Source organism: Sceloporus undulatus, chromosome 6 (assembly GCF_019175285.1).
Source record: "Sceloporus undulatus isolate JIND9_A2432 ecotype Alabama chromosome 6, SceUnd_v1.1, whole genome shotgun sequence".
NCBI classification, from domain to species: Eukaryota; Metazoa; Chordata; class Lepidosauria; order Squamata; family Phrynosomatidae; genus Sceloporus; species Sceloporus undulatus.
The window spans coordinates 111818170-111834770 of NC_056527.1; the positions used below are offsets into that span (position 1 = coordinate 111818170).

General features: G+C 43.9%; 1 protein-coding gene across 2 annotated transcripts in view; it reads left to right on the forward strand.

Annotated features, from left to right (window-relative positions):
* Positions 1–4014: 4014 nt before the first annotated feature.
* NFATC4 (nuclear factor of activated T cells 4) overlaps positions 4015–16601 on the forward strand; it is a 33682-nt gene continuing 21095 nt past the window's right edge. For both annotated transcript variants that reach the window (XM_042477347.1, XM_042477348.1), the window contains exons 1-2: positions 4015–4243; positions 11754–12729. In XM_042477347.1, the coding sequence (XP_042333281.1) occupies positions 4147–4243; positions 11754–12729 (1073 nt within the window). In that variant the 5' untranslated portion in view covers positions 4015–4146. The remainder of the gene's footprint in view (positions 4244–11753; positions 12730–16601) is intronic.

A 16601-nucleotide genomic window follows, 5' to 3' on the forward strand; every position in this document is an offset into this window, starting at 1 on the left:
GCATTAATTCTACAGTGTAGATGCAGCACCTGTCAAAGGAAAACTGAACTTTTCTGTGATAGCCCAGAATCTTTCAACACTTGGGAAGAATAAGTAGTGTTGTCCAAAATCCTTGGCACCCTCCTTTATGAGATTTACGATTAAAAGAGCTGAATTGGATCAAACCAAAAGTCTATTTAGTCCAGGACAATATGAGCCTTGTTGTACTCACAGTGTTCCCCAGAAACTGATAACGAGAACGATCACAAGTCATATCTTATGGCAGTGTTAGCCATCTATTCCATGAATGTGTCTGATCTGGTGGCCATCAATTTTTTTAAAAAAAATAATGATTTATTGCTTTAATTCTTCAATACATGATATTGCATAATATTGCTCAAAAAATTACACATTATTCCCTTGTCCTCCCTGCCAACAGCTTTCTGGAGGTCAGCAATGTTCCTACCAAATCAGAAACCTTCTTGAAAAATGTGGGTCATGAATTTAATTACTTTATTTACTTCTTTATATCCCTTCTCCTCTTTAACCTTTTCTATCAAAATTTCCCAATTCAAGCACTATGCTTTCTTTCCATGTAATTTAATTTTCTTGAGCCAAGAAAATCAAACAATAAAAATTCTGCTAAATCCTTATCCACCTTAACCATTTCCCAAGTTGCTATCTCTTTCCATCCTAAACCAATTACCACACAATCAGCTTTTAATATACATTTAACTGCATTTTCCTCATTATTTTTCAGCCCCTTCTTCTTCATATTTAACATCATACAGTCTTATTTATTCAACCGGTATATCCTTCCCTGAGCAAGCTTGGTGTAGTGGTTTGACTGTTGGACTATGACTCTGGAGAGCAGGGTTTGATTCCCACTTGGTCATAAAACCCAATGGGTGACCTTGGGGAAGTCACTTGCTCTCAGCCTCAGTTGAAGGCAATGGCAATCATGTTCTTTACACAGCTAGTCCTTCTGTAGCCTGTTTAGCCAACAAGAGTAAGATTATAGTACACATGTGATGGCTTTCACTGCTCCGAGGTTATTGTCCATGTCCTCAGGCTGTACCAATTCAAAAGTATCCATCAACAGTGGAGCAGTAGGAGCCATGATTACATCCACTGAAGTGGATCAACACTGGTCTCCAAGTCAGAGTGGTACTGAATGATTTTATTTGCAAAATGGTAGGCATATTATTTGCAGCAGGCTGTTGAGTGGCTTCTATAGTTCCGGACCCTGCCGCAAAAACGGAGACACGCATATATTCAAGACCGCAGACCTTAAGTCCATGAGAAAAGAGGAGCAACTGTATTCTCCTTTGTACCAGATTGTAACAGATCATTGACTACTTGGAACAGCTCTGATGAACAGTTCTATGCAGATGCAATAGTTTTAGGTGGAAGATTGGCTACCTTTCTTTCTTTCTTTAATTATTTAATTTTGCTACCCACCACAGGCCTTCAGACAAATTCCTATGGAATCCTAGAATCTGTAGTTTTGTACCGTTTTTAACCTTCTCTATCAAAGATTAGAGTCCACGTGCTATAGCTGTTTGAACATAGAACTAGAACTTTAGAAATCTAAGTTCAGTTCCCCATTTGGCCATTGAAACCCACTGGGTGAACTTGGGCAAGTCACACTCTTTGCAGCCTGAGAAAACCCCATGATAGGTTCATCTTAGGATCATCCTAAAAGGGAAATGACCTGAAGGCACACAATAACAACCCAAAGAGCGCTGGTGCCAGTGTGCTGTAGTGGTTTGAACATTAGATTCCCAGCTCAGCCATGAAATGCACTGAGTGACCTGGGGCAAGTCACATGCTCTCAGCTTCAGGAGAAGGCAATGGCAAACCTTCTCTGAACAAATCTTGCCAAGAAAATGCCATACATTGAAAACAACTAGAAGGCACCAGCATATGCACACACCTCACCAAACTACAAATCCCAGAATGAAGCCATGGCAGTTGAAGAGCTGTCCAACTGCATTATTGCTCCAGTGTAATCAGCAATTCCAAAACTTTAGTCCTCCTGGTATTTTGGACTTCAACTCCCAGGAGCCTTAGCTAGCTTGACCAGTAGGTCAGGAACTCCGGAAGCTAAAGGAAGATATCACATGACTGAAATTGGAAGTATAATCCAGTGTCATCCTGAAATCAATCATGTGTATTCACATTATTGCGCAAAAGGTTACCATACGCTATTGCTGGCAGTCGGAACGCACTCTGAACACAATCATGCATCAATCCACAGTTAAGTACTTTTGGTGAACTAGTGAAGTCACAAACCCTGTTCCTAGGCAACTTTGCACTCAGTGCGTTGTTGTTTGGTGTGATGTGCATGCCTCCTTTGGTCCTGGTCCCTCCCCATCTGGAAGGGGGGGTTTCCCATGAAGCCATGCTGCAATTCCGCTTCAATTTTGTTTCTGCTTGTCCTTCAGCATTGCTGCGTGCGAATGAAGAGGCATGGACCTGGAGCTATTGGAAACCCATTATATTCACATTTTAACATGACAAGAGTGAATATATGCTCATTTTAACGTGAATAAAGCATGTTCTTTCAACCATTCTTCCCACCCCCCCTCCAACCTCTTTTGTAAATTTTGGGAATCTTTGGTTCCTCTCTCTCACTCACCTAAATATGCTATGCTCCAGTCATCTGGAGTCTCACTGAGCATGCGCAAGGATGCCAATTCGCAATTAAGAACCCACCGATGTGATGGCTTACTTTGCACAGAATCTGGGAGGGCCATTACAGCAAATTTAAGGTGTGATAAGTATTCACGTAATTGCGTGAATTTTCTATCTTCTCTTTCAAAATTGAGAGCCTCCCGCCCCATTTGATAAACTCCAAAGTCCAAAAGATCTGGAGGATGAAAATTTGAGAACCACTTGAGTAGATGCACCCTGAGTTTGCATGAAATGATCAGAAACTTTCTCCCATTCCTGAGCATACAAGGAAAGAAATCTCCTCCTCCTCTTCCACCATCACCCCACTCCTACCCTACATGGAAATATGAAACCCTGCATGGAGGAACATTGCTTCAGCACCCCACAACCAGGGTGCCCAGACCTCCTCCTTTTCCAGGACATGTCCTCCATTCCAACCATCTGTCCAGGAGGAATGTCAAAATGCCCAGACAGCTGCCTTTCCAGATGTCTTTGGACTACAAACCCCATCCTCCTGGAACACATGGGTCAGGATGGGAATTATAGTGAAGGTGACCATATATCCTCCTTTTCCAGGACATGCCCTCCATTCCAACCTTCAGCCCAGAAGGAACTCCAAAACATCCACCAGTTGTGAGCAGAACTAAGGAGCATGAATTGACATATGGGGGTGTTTTGTTTTTAGCTTTTATTGGGTAATGCCTTACATTTCTTTAATTTACATTTTTAAGCTTTTATTTGGTAAAGGCTTACATTTTTTAAATTTACATTTTTTTAGCCTTAATGTATTACAATTTTTCTGGATCACCCCACATCTTGCAGTTGCCTTGTCCTCTTTTAGGAGCTTAGGAAACCTAACTCACTCTCTGCACAGAACCTATAAAAGTAGGTGCAACAGCAACCCCTTCACAGCTCCAACCAACTAAACAGTCTACCTTCAAATGCCTGCATGGGGCTGCCTCCCAGCCTTTATATAGATACAGCCAGAAGTGGGCAGAGCTTTGAGCCACACCTCTCCCAATCAGGATCCAGGTAGACTGTTCCATTGGAACGCTCAGAAAAAGGGAGGAGGGAGGAGAGAAGGTTGATTTAGAACAGCCCAGTCTGCATTCTTTCTCCTTCCCTCCCTCCCTTAGTGGGTGGGGCTTAATCTGACATTTGGGGGCGTGGTTTTCCTTTTTAATTTCCAGCCCAGCCAATCAGGAGGGAGGAGGACAGTGGGAGGGAGGGGAGCTCTGGGAGGAGAGGGAAAAGTTTGTTTGGGGAGGAAAAAAAGTTTCCACCCAACTTCAGCTTTGATTTAAATATATGTTTTTGGGGAGAAATTCAGGGGGGGAAGAAGAGGCAGAAGAAGGGATTGGAGTTAAAGGAGGGGAGAGCTTCTCCCCTCCTTCTGATCCCCCAATTTGTCTGTATTTATTTTATAAGGGTGGGGACCCTATTAAGTCCCATTCAGGCAGGGGCAAAGGAAAAAACCAAATTGCAATTGCAATGGGTGCTGCGAACTGTGAAGATGAAGACTTAGAGTTCAAGCTCATCTTTGGAGAGGAAGAGAAAGACACTCCGGCTATGGGGGTCCCCTTGGAAGGTAAGAAAAGGAGGGTCTTTCTGATTCAACACAATTTTGGCTGTCCGGTTGATGTGGCCTCGCAGTGTTTCCTTGCAAGATTTGTTCAGAGAGGGGTTGGCTTTTGCTTCCCTCTGTTGTGTGCCTTCAAGTCATTTCCAACTTTAAGGTGATCCTCTCATAGGGTTTTCTTAGTAAGATCTGTTAGTAAAATTTGTTGGCCATTGCCATCCTCTGAGCTGAGAGAGTGTGCCTTGACCAAGGTCCCATGGTTGAACAGGGATTCGAACCCTGGTCTTCAGAGTCATAGTGAAACACTCAAATCCCTTGTTGGCTGTCTTTGGAAGCCCTACCTCTCCAACTCACTTGTTGGCAAGCTTCTTCATTTGCCATTGCCATCCTCTGAGGCTGAGAGAGTGGGACATGCAAAAGGTCACCCAGTGGCTTCCTATGGCCGAGTTAGGATTCGAAGCCTGGTCTCCAGAGTCCCATTCCAATCCTGAAACCACTATGCCACCCTGGCTTTCCTATATCTGTATATGTGATTTTGTATACATCTAGAAAATTGTGTCCCTCTCTTTTCTTATTTGGTAAGGAACAGGGTGACCAGGTGTCCTAACTGCAAAGGAGGACAAGGCGGTGCAAAATGTAGGGCATTGAAAAAGAATGGAGGACATTCCCAAAGGACAGCTACATAGCCTCCTAGAAGTATAAATTCATGGTTTTTAATGGAGGACTTTTGGGAATTCTTCCTGGAATGAAGGTTGAGATGTATGGAGGACATGTCCTGGAAAAGGAGGACATTGGTCAGCCTGGGAAGAGATGTTGGTATGAACACTCCCATCTTCCTACACAACTTGTGTCTTTCTGTCTGCGTGCAGAGTTGAAACCTGAAATGATACACAACCCACGCTGATGGCTAATTGATGTTTGCAGGCATTTCATAAAGATGAGTGTTGTGTTTCCTCCTGGGTTGTGCCATGGGGGAAAAATGGTGTGTGTGTGTGTATGTTTAACAAAAGTGTACAAGAGAAGAGTTTCATAGGCATCTTGTACTTCGACAGGGGGATATAGACACCCAAACAGAGGCAAGATGGTGGTAATAATAATATTAATAATTAATAATAATTTTTTTTATTTCTTTCCTGCCTCTATTCAAGGCTTGAGGTGGGGTACAACATGTCAAAAATACAAAACATAATTAAAAAACACAACAAATGCAGCCAACAATTAGGTTTCAGTCAGACAGAACTGCATGAGTTGAGATTTATACGACTGATAAAACTCATTGCATATAGAGAGAAATCATGTTGTGTAATGGTTGTGAGTGGAGACTGTAATTCTCTCAGGTTCAAATAACTTTGCTACCAACTTGTTGGTTGGGTTTGAGTAATCCGTGATCTATTAAGCCTTGGTCACCCGGTCTCTCGTGGTTTGGTTCTTGCCTACTCTACTGGGTTGTTGTAAAGTATCTTGAGTGTGCCAAGAGAGAAAATACCTTGGCCCTCTGCCTCCCAGAAGTCTTGGCTTGTCTGGAAAGTAGGTACTAATAATGTTTAGCAGTGGAGAGGAAGAGCAGGTCTTGCACTGGTGATGCAAAAATTGCAACTAGATTATTATACTACACGGGCAGCGTTTCCAGGACCTTTAAATGCTTTGTGAAGTAGGCGTCGACATTCAAAACTTCATTACTGTTGTTCAGTCATGTCTACAAGTGGTGCAATAAGGCATTTTAGATTGTGGTTAGATAGTTCCAGATGTATGAGAGCCACCATGATTTGAGTTTTAGATTACAAAACTGGAGACCAGGGTTTGAATCCCAGTTCAGGCATGGAAACCTGTTAGGTGATCTTTGCCAATCACACTCTCTCAGCCTCAGAGGAAAGCAGTTGTAAGCCCTCTCTGAGCAAATCTTACCAAGAAAAACCCATGATAGGTTCACTTTAGGGTTGCCCCAAGTTGGAAATGATTTGAAGGCGCACAACAACAGTGATCAGACCTAACCAGCTCCAGAGACCAGAAAATGAACCAATAGGTTTATATTACAAGAGATTCCATCTAAATATTAGGAAACACTGTTTTATTGTAAGAGCTGTTCAACAGTGGAATAGATTGTCTGAGAATGCTGGAATCTCTGGATTTCTGTAGTGCCCAAATTACAACCAAAGTTATATTTTTACAGACAAGCATCCAAATCACAATGGTGTCTTTGCTGATCATCAGGCTTTGGAGAAATGATTGAATTTTCCAAAGCATCTGTGCATATGTGTGCTGCTTGCCTTCAAGTTGCTTCCAACTTACGGTGACCCTATCATGGGGATTTCTTGGCTAGTTTCATTGGAAGGGGTTGAGGCTGAGAGTGTGTGACTTGCACAAGGTTTACATGGCCAAGCAAGGATTCAAACCCTGGTCTCCAGGATCATAGTCCAAAGCTCCAAGCATGCTGGCTCCATCTTTTTCTACTTTCCTTTTTTTAGCTGTCTTACAGGGAACATTTGTTCCGACTGTTTCTCCCTCTTTAAAACCCAAACTCCTCTCCCACCCCCACAAAATTTAATTCCATAAGAACTTGCAATGGGTTTGTTATTTGGGTTAGTTTTGCTGCTGCGACAGACTTTTCAGAGTCTTGCAGCACCTTTAACAACTTGATTGGGACGTGAGCCATGTAGGGCCAAACCCCCGCTCTGTCGGATCCGTCAGAAAAAGAACTGAAAACTCCAAATATCACGTTTGGAAAGCCAGGATTGGCTTTCCAAAATGGAAAAAAAAATGTGGCTTGTGTGACATGGATTTCCACTTGCATCTTAGAAAAATGAGAATGGGAGCCAAGGGTGGGTAGGTGGGAAAAAACAGTGGCAAAGCTAGTACTATATATTTCCCTTTTGTTTCTTTAGCTGACTTTCTTTCTTTTTTTGCCCCTGAGATGAAATTTGTAATTCGAGCATTTACAGTTACAAATTTCTCCCCAGTTACAAATTTCCTTGCCACCTTCCAGCCTTCTCTGGAGATCTCTGCATCCTTTTTGGTTTTGTGTGGATGTGGCTGGGCAAAGAATAGGGAGGTTCCCTTAAATCCGAGTCTGTGTCCCCCCAAAAGATCTCCCCAGTTTGGCTCAGGGCACTGCTGGGAGGAAGCTGGCAGTGCCAACCCGCCATAGAGGTGGAGGTAGGAAATTTGGGTCTGTTTTTTTTCCAACCAGAAAGGTCACACTGTCTCTGGGCAAGCAACGTCTGGTTCAAATGAAATCCAGATGGGGGCTGAAAGGAGTTGTGGGGAAGGGGGGGCTCAGGATCCCATTGCATTTAGTCCTTCCACCAAGGCTGGCCTCCATCCAAGGTCTCCAAATCCTCTGCAAGAAGGAAGCAGAGATGGAAAAGGAGGGAGGGAGAGTGAAAAAGAAATGGCAGCAAGTGGGGAAGGGGAGATGCCTCCCCCCTATGTCCCTCTCCCCCCATACGGTTCCAACTAGCTTCTTGCAACAGTGCAATTTTTCCTTTTTGTCTTTTTGGCTGAGATGCCAGGTTTCCTCAGCAACGAGGGTCCCTGCCAGTGGAGCCTGGGGCTTTGGGAAATGGCCCTATAATTGGGTTCAGATGGCAACCCCTCCCTGGCGGTCTTGCTTTCCCCCTTTTTTCTTCCTCTCCTCCACCCCCTAACTCCATCCTGGGGTTGTCTCTGGCCCACAAAGCAGGGTGGAGGCCTCAAAAGGCCTGGGCCAAGGTCGGGGGAAGTTTTCTAAACCCCTGTTCCCTTGCCAAAATGTTGTCCAAAAGTATTCCTCTAAAAGATGTGGGGAGGGAAGGAGGGGGGTCTGGCCTTCTTCCTGCCCCCCATCCCCACCAGCTCCCCCTCACTGGGCTGAGGAAGGATGCCAGTTGGAAGCACGAGGCTGGAATGGAGAGAAGGTGGCCTTCCCCTTCCTCACGCGAGGCACTGCAGCCGCATTAGGGCTTTCTTGATGTTGGAGTCCAGTTTTCATCAGGAACAACCAGGGTGATGGGAATTGCAACCCCCTTGCAGTTGGGTTACAGATTCTCCCACCTGGTGGAGTTACCAATTCTCCCACCTTGTGAAGTTCCCAATTCTCACACCCCAAAGAGTTGCAGATTCTCTCACCCCATAGAGTTACAAATTCTTCCACCCCATGGAGTTAGAAGTTCTCCCATCCCATAGAGTTACAGGTTCTCCCACTCCATAGAGTTACAGATTCTCCCATTCCATAAAGTTACAAATTCTCCCACCGTGGGGAGCAAAAGGCATTTGTTATTGATTGCTATTTATGGCCTAAACATGCACATCCTGCTCCCCCTCCAGTGAACTCAAGGCAAACTGAGGCTGCATCTGCACTGCAGAAATAATGGAGATTGATATCTTCAATTTATTTATAAAAAGTTTATAATACCTTAGTCTGGCACAAGTCTTCAATCTAATGGCTTCCAATTGTTTTCAAGGACAACCCTGATCCCCCTCCAGCCAAGTATTGGGATGATGGGAACTGTAGTCCTACATATCTTAAAGATTTTAGGAAGAGGGGAAGGCAGCTGTAACCATTACACTGTACCAGCTGACCATGACAAGGAATGGAAGTGGGGATCTCAACTCCTTTTGTTTCTAGCAATGGATCCAAACCATTCCTTGGAATTATCAGAACAGTTCCAAACTATGTTGTCTTAGGTTTGGTTCTAACTTCAGCCACAAATGCAACAGTGTTTGTGGCCTTAGTGTCTCTCAGTGCTTTCCACTATTGTTGTGGTTGTGTGCCTTCATTTCCAATACATGGTGGCCCTACATCAAACTTATCATGGGGCTTTCTTGGCAAGATAGGTTCAGAAGAGGTTTGCCATGGCCTTCCCCTAAGGCTGAGAGAGTGTAACCTGCCCAAAGTCACCCAGTGGGTTTTCATGGATGAGCATAAAATTGAACTCTGGCTACCAGAGCCATAGTCCACATTCAAACCACTATGCCACACTATAATAATAATAATAATAATAATAATAATAATAATAATAATTATTATTATTATTATTATTTGTATACCGCCCTATGGCAAACCAATCCGCTCGCTTTTCACTATAAAAGGGGAAACATAGTCTGGTGAGCTCCTTCTTTTCTTTACCTGTTACCTGCTCTCAGCACCTTCCCCCCCATAATTTCCCCAAAACACAAAATAAGTTGTAGCCCTATAAATACCACATGTGTTTAGTAAGTGTGGTCAGAAAAGTTGGCACGTGCTTACCCTGAATAGTGGCAGTGTGGTCCTTGATGGCATACCCCCCAATATTTCACTGATCCTCTTGGGCCAAGTAACCTCAGAGTGTGGTCAAAATGGCAAAAGTTATTAATGGGGAAGAACACACAAACTAGGAGAGACCGTAGCAGTTTGCTTTTGCCTGAGATTCTGCCTCCTTTCTTCCCACTGAATTTATTCAATACAAACTGCTTTTGCACTTTGAACTCATTTTTCAGGAATTCAAGTAAGCTGAGGACAAAGCGGGAGGAGGAAATAGAAACTAGGACATTTTAAAAGAAGCTGAAGAAGTGGGATGGCAAAGGATTAATCAGGATAGTCTCTGCCAGTTTAAGACAGCTGTAAAACTGCACATTAGAAGTAGGAACCTAGGGGTGAGGAGGTTGTAGGAACTGGAGGAAGAGAGAAGGCAGAGATAAGACAACCTCAGTCTCTGTGTCTCTCTTCTTCATGTTGTTTGTTCCAGGAGAATGAATCTCTGCTTTCTTCATTTGACATGTGTTGTATGTGCGCTGTGGGTGGGTTTTTAAAAAATAAAACCTACTATTTATATCCATCTGACAGGCGTCAGTTTCCCCAGCTCTGTGTGTGTGTTTTCTGACATGGAGAAAAGGCAGAGCATGCAAAGGCTGGATCCTTCCAAGGTTCATCATGTGAAATCCAGAAATGTCCTTCCCATCTCATTTTTCTAGTGATTCAGCTTGATCACTCAGGCTCAGTCCCATTCACAAACGTTAGTTCACATATTGGGCATCATAGTGGCGATAAGAACATGGATCTAACAAGATTCAACCACTGCCAGCTGAGAAGAGTGGATTAGGAGAGTGCTGATTTTGAAGTACTTTTGATCTATTTAAAGTGTATATTTCAAATCACTGTAATACAGTGGGCCCTTAGTATCTGCTGGAGTTTGGTTTCCAGGATCCCCTGTGGATATCAAAATCCAGGGATGCTCACGTCTCATAATATATACAGTGGTGGGGTAATAAAATGGGTTCCCTTTTATAAAATTGCAAAATCAAATTTTGCTTTTTTATGTTTTTTAAAAAATTTCCAAGCCAAGGATGGTTAAATCTGTAGGTGCAGAATCTGTGGATATGGACGACTGACTGTCCTTTAGTTCTGTTTTAATAGTGACCTTTTTAGATGTATTGAACTGTAACATAGTCATTTTAATTTGTAGTTCCAGTTTTGAGGAAAAGGTGGCATATAAATAAAATTGATGGTGAAGATGGTGAACAAAGTGCCCTCCCTTTATCCTCCCTCCACTGCTTGGGTTTCACTCTTCATTGGATGTTCAAGCAGCCTCTGCACTGCAGAAACAATCCATTTTGACACCACTTTAACCATCATTGTTCAAGGCTATGAAAGTCTCGAATTTGTAGTTTTGCAAGATATTTAGCATTCTCTCCCAGAAAGCTCTGGTGCCACAACAATCTACAGTTCTCAGAATTTCACAGCACTGAGCCTTGGCAGTTAAAGTGGTGTCAAGCTGGATTATTTCTGCAGCGCACATGGCTCCTTACTTTATATAATTCTACACTCATGCATATATTTTATTCTTTCTCTCTCCCCTTCCCCATCTCTTTTTCCCAAAGACATCCATCTTTAATAAGTATCAAATATTGCTATATGTTCTACCTGTGAATGCAGGTTCTCATTTTTAACTGCCCTGGCTCAATGCTATGGAATTCTGGGAGTTTTCTGAGGTAGTCCTCTGTCAGCCTTCTATGGTGCTACAGCAAACTACAAATCCCAGGATTCCATTGGATGGAACCATGACGGCTAAAGTGGTATCAGATTTCATTCATTCTGCAGTGTGACAGCAGTCAGTATTAGGACAATCAAAAAAAAGGCTTTAAATTCGCAACAGATGTCTTTAAATTATTAGAAAGAACACATTTCTGTTACAAAAGAGCAGTACATTAATCACGAGTGCATCTGCATGGTAGAAATTATGCATGTTGACACCACTTTAATGGCCACAGGCTCTATCCTACAGCATCCAGGGATTGGTAGCTTTGTGAAGCACCAGCTCTCATTGTCAGAGAAGGCTGAAGATCCTGTAAAAGTACAAATCCCAGGATTCCATAGGATGGAGCGACAATACTTAAAGTGGTGTCAAACTGAATTGTTTCTACAGTGTAGCTGCACCCCAAGATTACATTAAGTCTGGCTTCACCATCCTGCCTGCTTGTTGTTAGAGGGGATACAGAAATGGTTGAGCTTTAGATTTAATCCAGTGTAGTGATGCTCATTCTATGCTTCCATCTTCTTTTCTAGACCTGGATGCGGACAACCTCCCTGTCTATTGTTCACTTACTCTGGGAGACCCACCACCCTATGCCTCTCCTCTAAACATCCCATGTCCACTGCATCTTGGTGGGAACCGTGCTGGCATGCATTCTCCTCCTCCCCGTCCGGCTGATTTGGATGGTGACACTTTTGAAAGCCAGCCAGCCCGGAGAGTACGTCTAGGAGGTTCCCGGGTGCTGGAGTGCCCCAGCATTCAGATCACGACCATTTCCCCAAGCCGACGGGGTGAGGAAGATGACTGGGACTCTTCCCCTCGAGATTATCTCCTCTTGGAGGCTTTTGGAGGCTACCGGGAAACATCTCCATCATCTGGTTTCTTCACACCGAGTCCAGCCAGCAGTGGTAGTGTCTCTCCCTGGAGCTTTTTTTCAGACGATGAGGCCCCCGCTGGAGATGATGTGGAGCATGAGCTAAATGAAGCAGCTGCCCGTTTTGCCCTTAGTTCTCCTTTGGGTTCTCCACGGGGATCTCCTAAACCGTGGTCATCTGCTGATGAATCTTGGCCGGGCTACGGGGTCAACTACTCTCCAAGCCGGGGAGCAGAGGATGGGTGGATGCTTCTGGGCCCTCGACCGGCTTCACCTTGTGGCAAACGGCGCTACTCCAGCTCTGAAACGCACTCCTCTACTTCTCCATGCTTGTCCCGGAGAGGCAGCCTTGGTGAGGATGTCCCAGGAGAATGCGTGGAGTCAAGTGGTGATGTAGCTACCTTCAACTCTAATGGAGCCCGACTGGTTGAAAGCATACCCCAGAAAGCTCGGAAGACTTCGACGGAGCAGACGGTGGCCCTGACCCGGAAAGAGGAAGGGAATTGTAATGGAGAGGATGGAGGCACCGGCTTTGGACTTGGAGTGGCCCGGAAAGAAGGGATGGATTACCTCGCTGTACCTTCACCATTGGCCTGGTCTAAGGCTCGTATTGGAGGCCACAGCCCCATATTCAGGTAAGCAGTACAGTGGGCCCTTAGTCTCCACTGGGGTTTGGTTCCAGGACACCCCCATGGATACCAAAATCCATGGATGCTGTAGTCCCATTAAATACAATGTACAGTAGGATGGTGTGCATGTGCGTGCGTTGTGTGCCTTCAAATCATTTCCAACTTGTAGTGACCCAAAGGTGAACCTATCATAGGTTTTTCTTGGCAGGTTTCTTCAAAGAGGGTTTGGCATTGCCATCTTCTGAGGCTCAGAGTGTATGACTTGCCCAGTGGCTGAGAGGAGAATTCAATTCTGACCCCCAGAGTCACAGTCTAACCCTTAAGCTTGTAATAAAATGGCAAAATCAAGACTTGCTTTTTGGAATCTGTATATTTAAAAAATATTTTCAAATCGAGGTGAACCCAAGGATAAAAAAATCCATGGATATGGATGGCTGACTGTACCTCCCCCTTATAGAGAAAGGTTGAAAAAACTGCCGAAGAATTTCTCCTTCAGAATGGAAGCCATGGGTAGGAATCACAAGGCCCTGTGGATGTTGTGGGACTGCAACTCCCAGCAATCCTAACCACTACAGCCAGTGATGAAGAATGCCGGGAATTTCAATGCAGAATCATCTGATTCCCACCTGTGAAATGAACATTGGGGATCAGAACAATGTCTAGTGGCAAAGGCCTTGTGGGAGCAGTCAATAACCCCTGGGAAATGCTGGTGCAAGGCATGATGGTAATATCCCTTTTCCTGATGGTTATTCCCACATGTCTAGGGGGAACGTTTTCAGCCAGCAGGCTAAATTCTGAGACGTATATAGAGGATACGTTCCAGCATTTTAATTGCAGATTCTAATTGTGATTTGCAACATCCCATTTCCTCTGGACTGATTATTCCCCCACCCTCTTGTCTACCAACATGTGGAGACCATCAAGCACACACAGCATGGCTCAGTCATCTGTATATCTGTACTGGAGTAACCAGCTTTCAGGCTTGCAAAAGCACAGCTTAGTTCTATGCAACAACTTCCTGGGCTTTAAAAACTCTCTTTATCTCTCATTGGTGCTCAGAGACAACAGCTGAAGAAATGTGCAGGTCAGATAGAGAACCCTTATTTTGCATGTAGACGGGCTTTTCCTTATCCCTGCAATAGGTGGAAGTTGGCGTGAATTATGGAATGCTTGCCTATACATAATGTGTTGTCTTGAAGTTGGGACTCAAGTCTAAGCATGGAATTTATTTATGTTTCCTATACACCTTACACCCATACCTTGAAGGTAATTTTTATACACAATATTTTAAATAATTTTGCACATGATATAATGTTTGTGTACTTTGAACCATCAGGAAGCAAAAGTGTCACTATTTCAGCCACCCAATGTGGAAAGTTTTAGATTTTGGAATATTTCAGATTTTGAAACTCCTCATAAGGGAGATTCCACCTGCAAATGATTTCAGTTAAATTAAGCCATGCATTTCTCTGTAAAAATTAACATATTTTGGACATTCATAAATTACATGAGGTACACATTTCTGCCTTCATGAAGGTCCCATATCCCAAAATATGGGTGGAATCTTGCCCAGTCTATATAAAAGTTAAAGCTTTGCAACCCTCAAACAAGGAATATCCCTCAATATGGGGAGCCGGCATGGTGTTGTGGTTCGAGCATTAGACTACAGCTAGACACCAGGATTTGAATCTTGGCTTGGTAATGAAATCTGTTGGGTGATCTTGGACACATCACACTCTCTCAGCCTTGGAGGATGGCAATGGCAATACCCCTCTGAAGAAACTTGCCAAGAAAACCTTAGGGTTGTCATACGTTGGAAATGACTTGAAGACACACAACAACAACAACAAATGGAACATTTGGCAGTACTATAAGGGACAAGCTTTCCAGTCCTTGAATAAGTGGCATCCCTTATAGTAAGGGACAGCTGAGCACCCTAACTATAGGGATACATCCACTTCATTAACTGAGGTCTACCTGTACAGATTGAGGCTCTCTTATCCAGAATCCAAAACATTCCAAAGGTGTCCACATGGGTGGCTGAGATAGTGACACCTTGCTTTCAGATGGTTCAGTGTACATGTACTTTATTTCATGCACAAAATTATTAAAAATAGTGTGTATAAAATTACTCTCAGGCTATGTATATATGAAATATAAATTAATTTCATGTTTAGACTTGAGTCCAAGTGTGGTGTAGTGGTTTGAATGTTGGACTATGACTCTGGAGGCCAGGATTAGAATCTCCACATGGAACCCCACTGGGTGACTTTGAGCAAGTCACACTTTCTCAGTCTCAGAGGACGGCAATGGCAACCCCCCCTGTATTAACTTGCCAAGAAAACCACGTGATAGGTTCAGTTTAGGATTGCCATAAAACAGAAACAACTTGAAGGCACACAACATCTCATTATGTATATGCAAATTCCAAAATCTGAAAAACTCCAAACTCCCAAACATTTCTGGTCCCAAGCATTTCAGATAAGTGAGACTCAACCTGTAATGAGAATGGAAAATCTTTTTTTTAAAAAAGTAACTTTCTAATCTAAAGAAAATCCTGTTTATTCAATTTCTTCTCCCCTATGAGAGCCAGCATGACATAGTGATTTGAGCATTGGACTATGACTCCGGAAACCAGGGCTCAGTTCCCAGTTCAGCCATGAAAGTCATCAGGTGGCTTTAGGCAAGTCACACTCTCTCAGCCTCAGAGGATGGCTATAGGAAACTTGGCAAGAAAACCCCGTGATAGATTTGCCTTTGTGTCGCCCTAAGTCGGAAATGACTTGAAGGCACACAACAACTACTATTTGTATGGTTTACACAACAAATACTGTGTATAAAATAGACTTCAGGCTATCTGTATAATGTGTATATGAAATATAAATGAATTTCTTGTTTAGACTCCAGTGCGATGTGGTTTGAGTGCTGGATTATGACTCTGGAGGCCAGGGTTTGCATCTCTGAAACCCACTGGGTGGTCTTGGAGAAGTCACACTCTTTCAGCCTCAGAGGATGGCAAGGGCAACCCCCCCCCCTTCAAGAAATTTGCCAAGGAAACCCCATGATAGGTTTTCCTTAGGGTTGCCATAAGTCAGAAATGACTGGAAGGCACATAGCACCAAAGTACTAGCTTGTGCGCAGATCCCATCCATCATCCCCAGCATCCAAAGTCTGCTTCCAAGGAAGCATTTCAGCCCCACTCTTTTGCTCTATGCCTGGCCTGACAGCAGTGGAGTTCCTGGGGAGGAAGGCAAAGGCTTGGATCCCCATTCTTCCACCCACCCTCTAAGCCAGCCGGTCTGAATTTGCCAGCTGCACTTTCCACTCTTTGGTCTGGCTGCCAGAAGTTCTGTTGTATAAAAACAACTTGTCAAGCCAGCCCAGGCAGAAGGGCTGGTGTCTCCAGTTACACATCCCAGACCCTGGCTCTGCAGGCGTGCTGAGGAGGGAGGTGGGGACCAGGGTGGGGGTGGGAGCTGGCATAAACATGCCATAGCTCCTTCCCTGTTAAGGTAACCAACTGGGTCAAAGAATTCCTCTTGCATGGTGGTGGATCCGCTTGATGGTGACCTTTGAGTTTGGGGTAGCTTTTCTGTCTCTCTCTTTTGCCACCCCAGCTGCATTTGCAATTCCAAAATTCATTGTCAGCAGTACGATTGGCCCTCCATATCCATGGAATCACAAGACAGTGGTGTACAGTAGCATCTTTTAAATATTAAATCTATGATATCTGTGTCCACTTTTTTAAAACAACAACAACAACAACAACCGAGCACAATTTTGGAACCGAAGTGGATACTACCGAACTAGAAAAGATGCAGAGGAGAACAACTGATCAGGGAAAGGAGCACCTGTTAGGAGATACACGTCTAAAACAA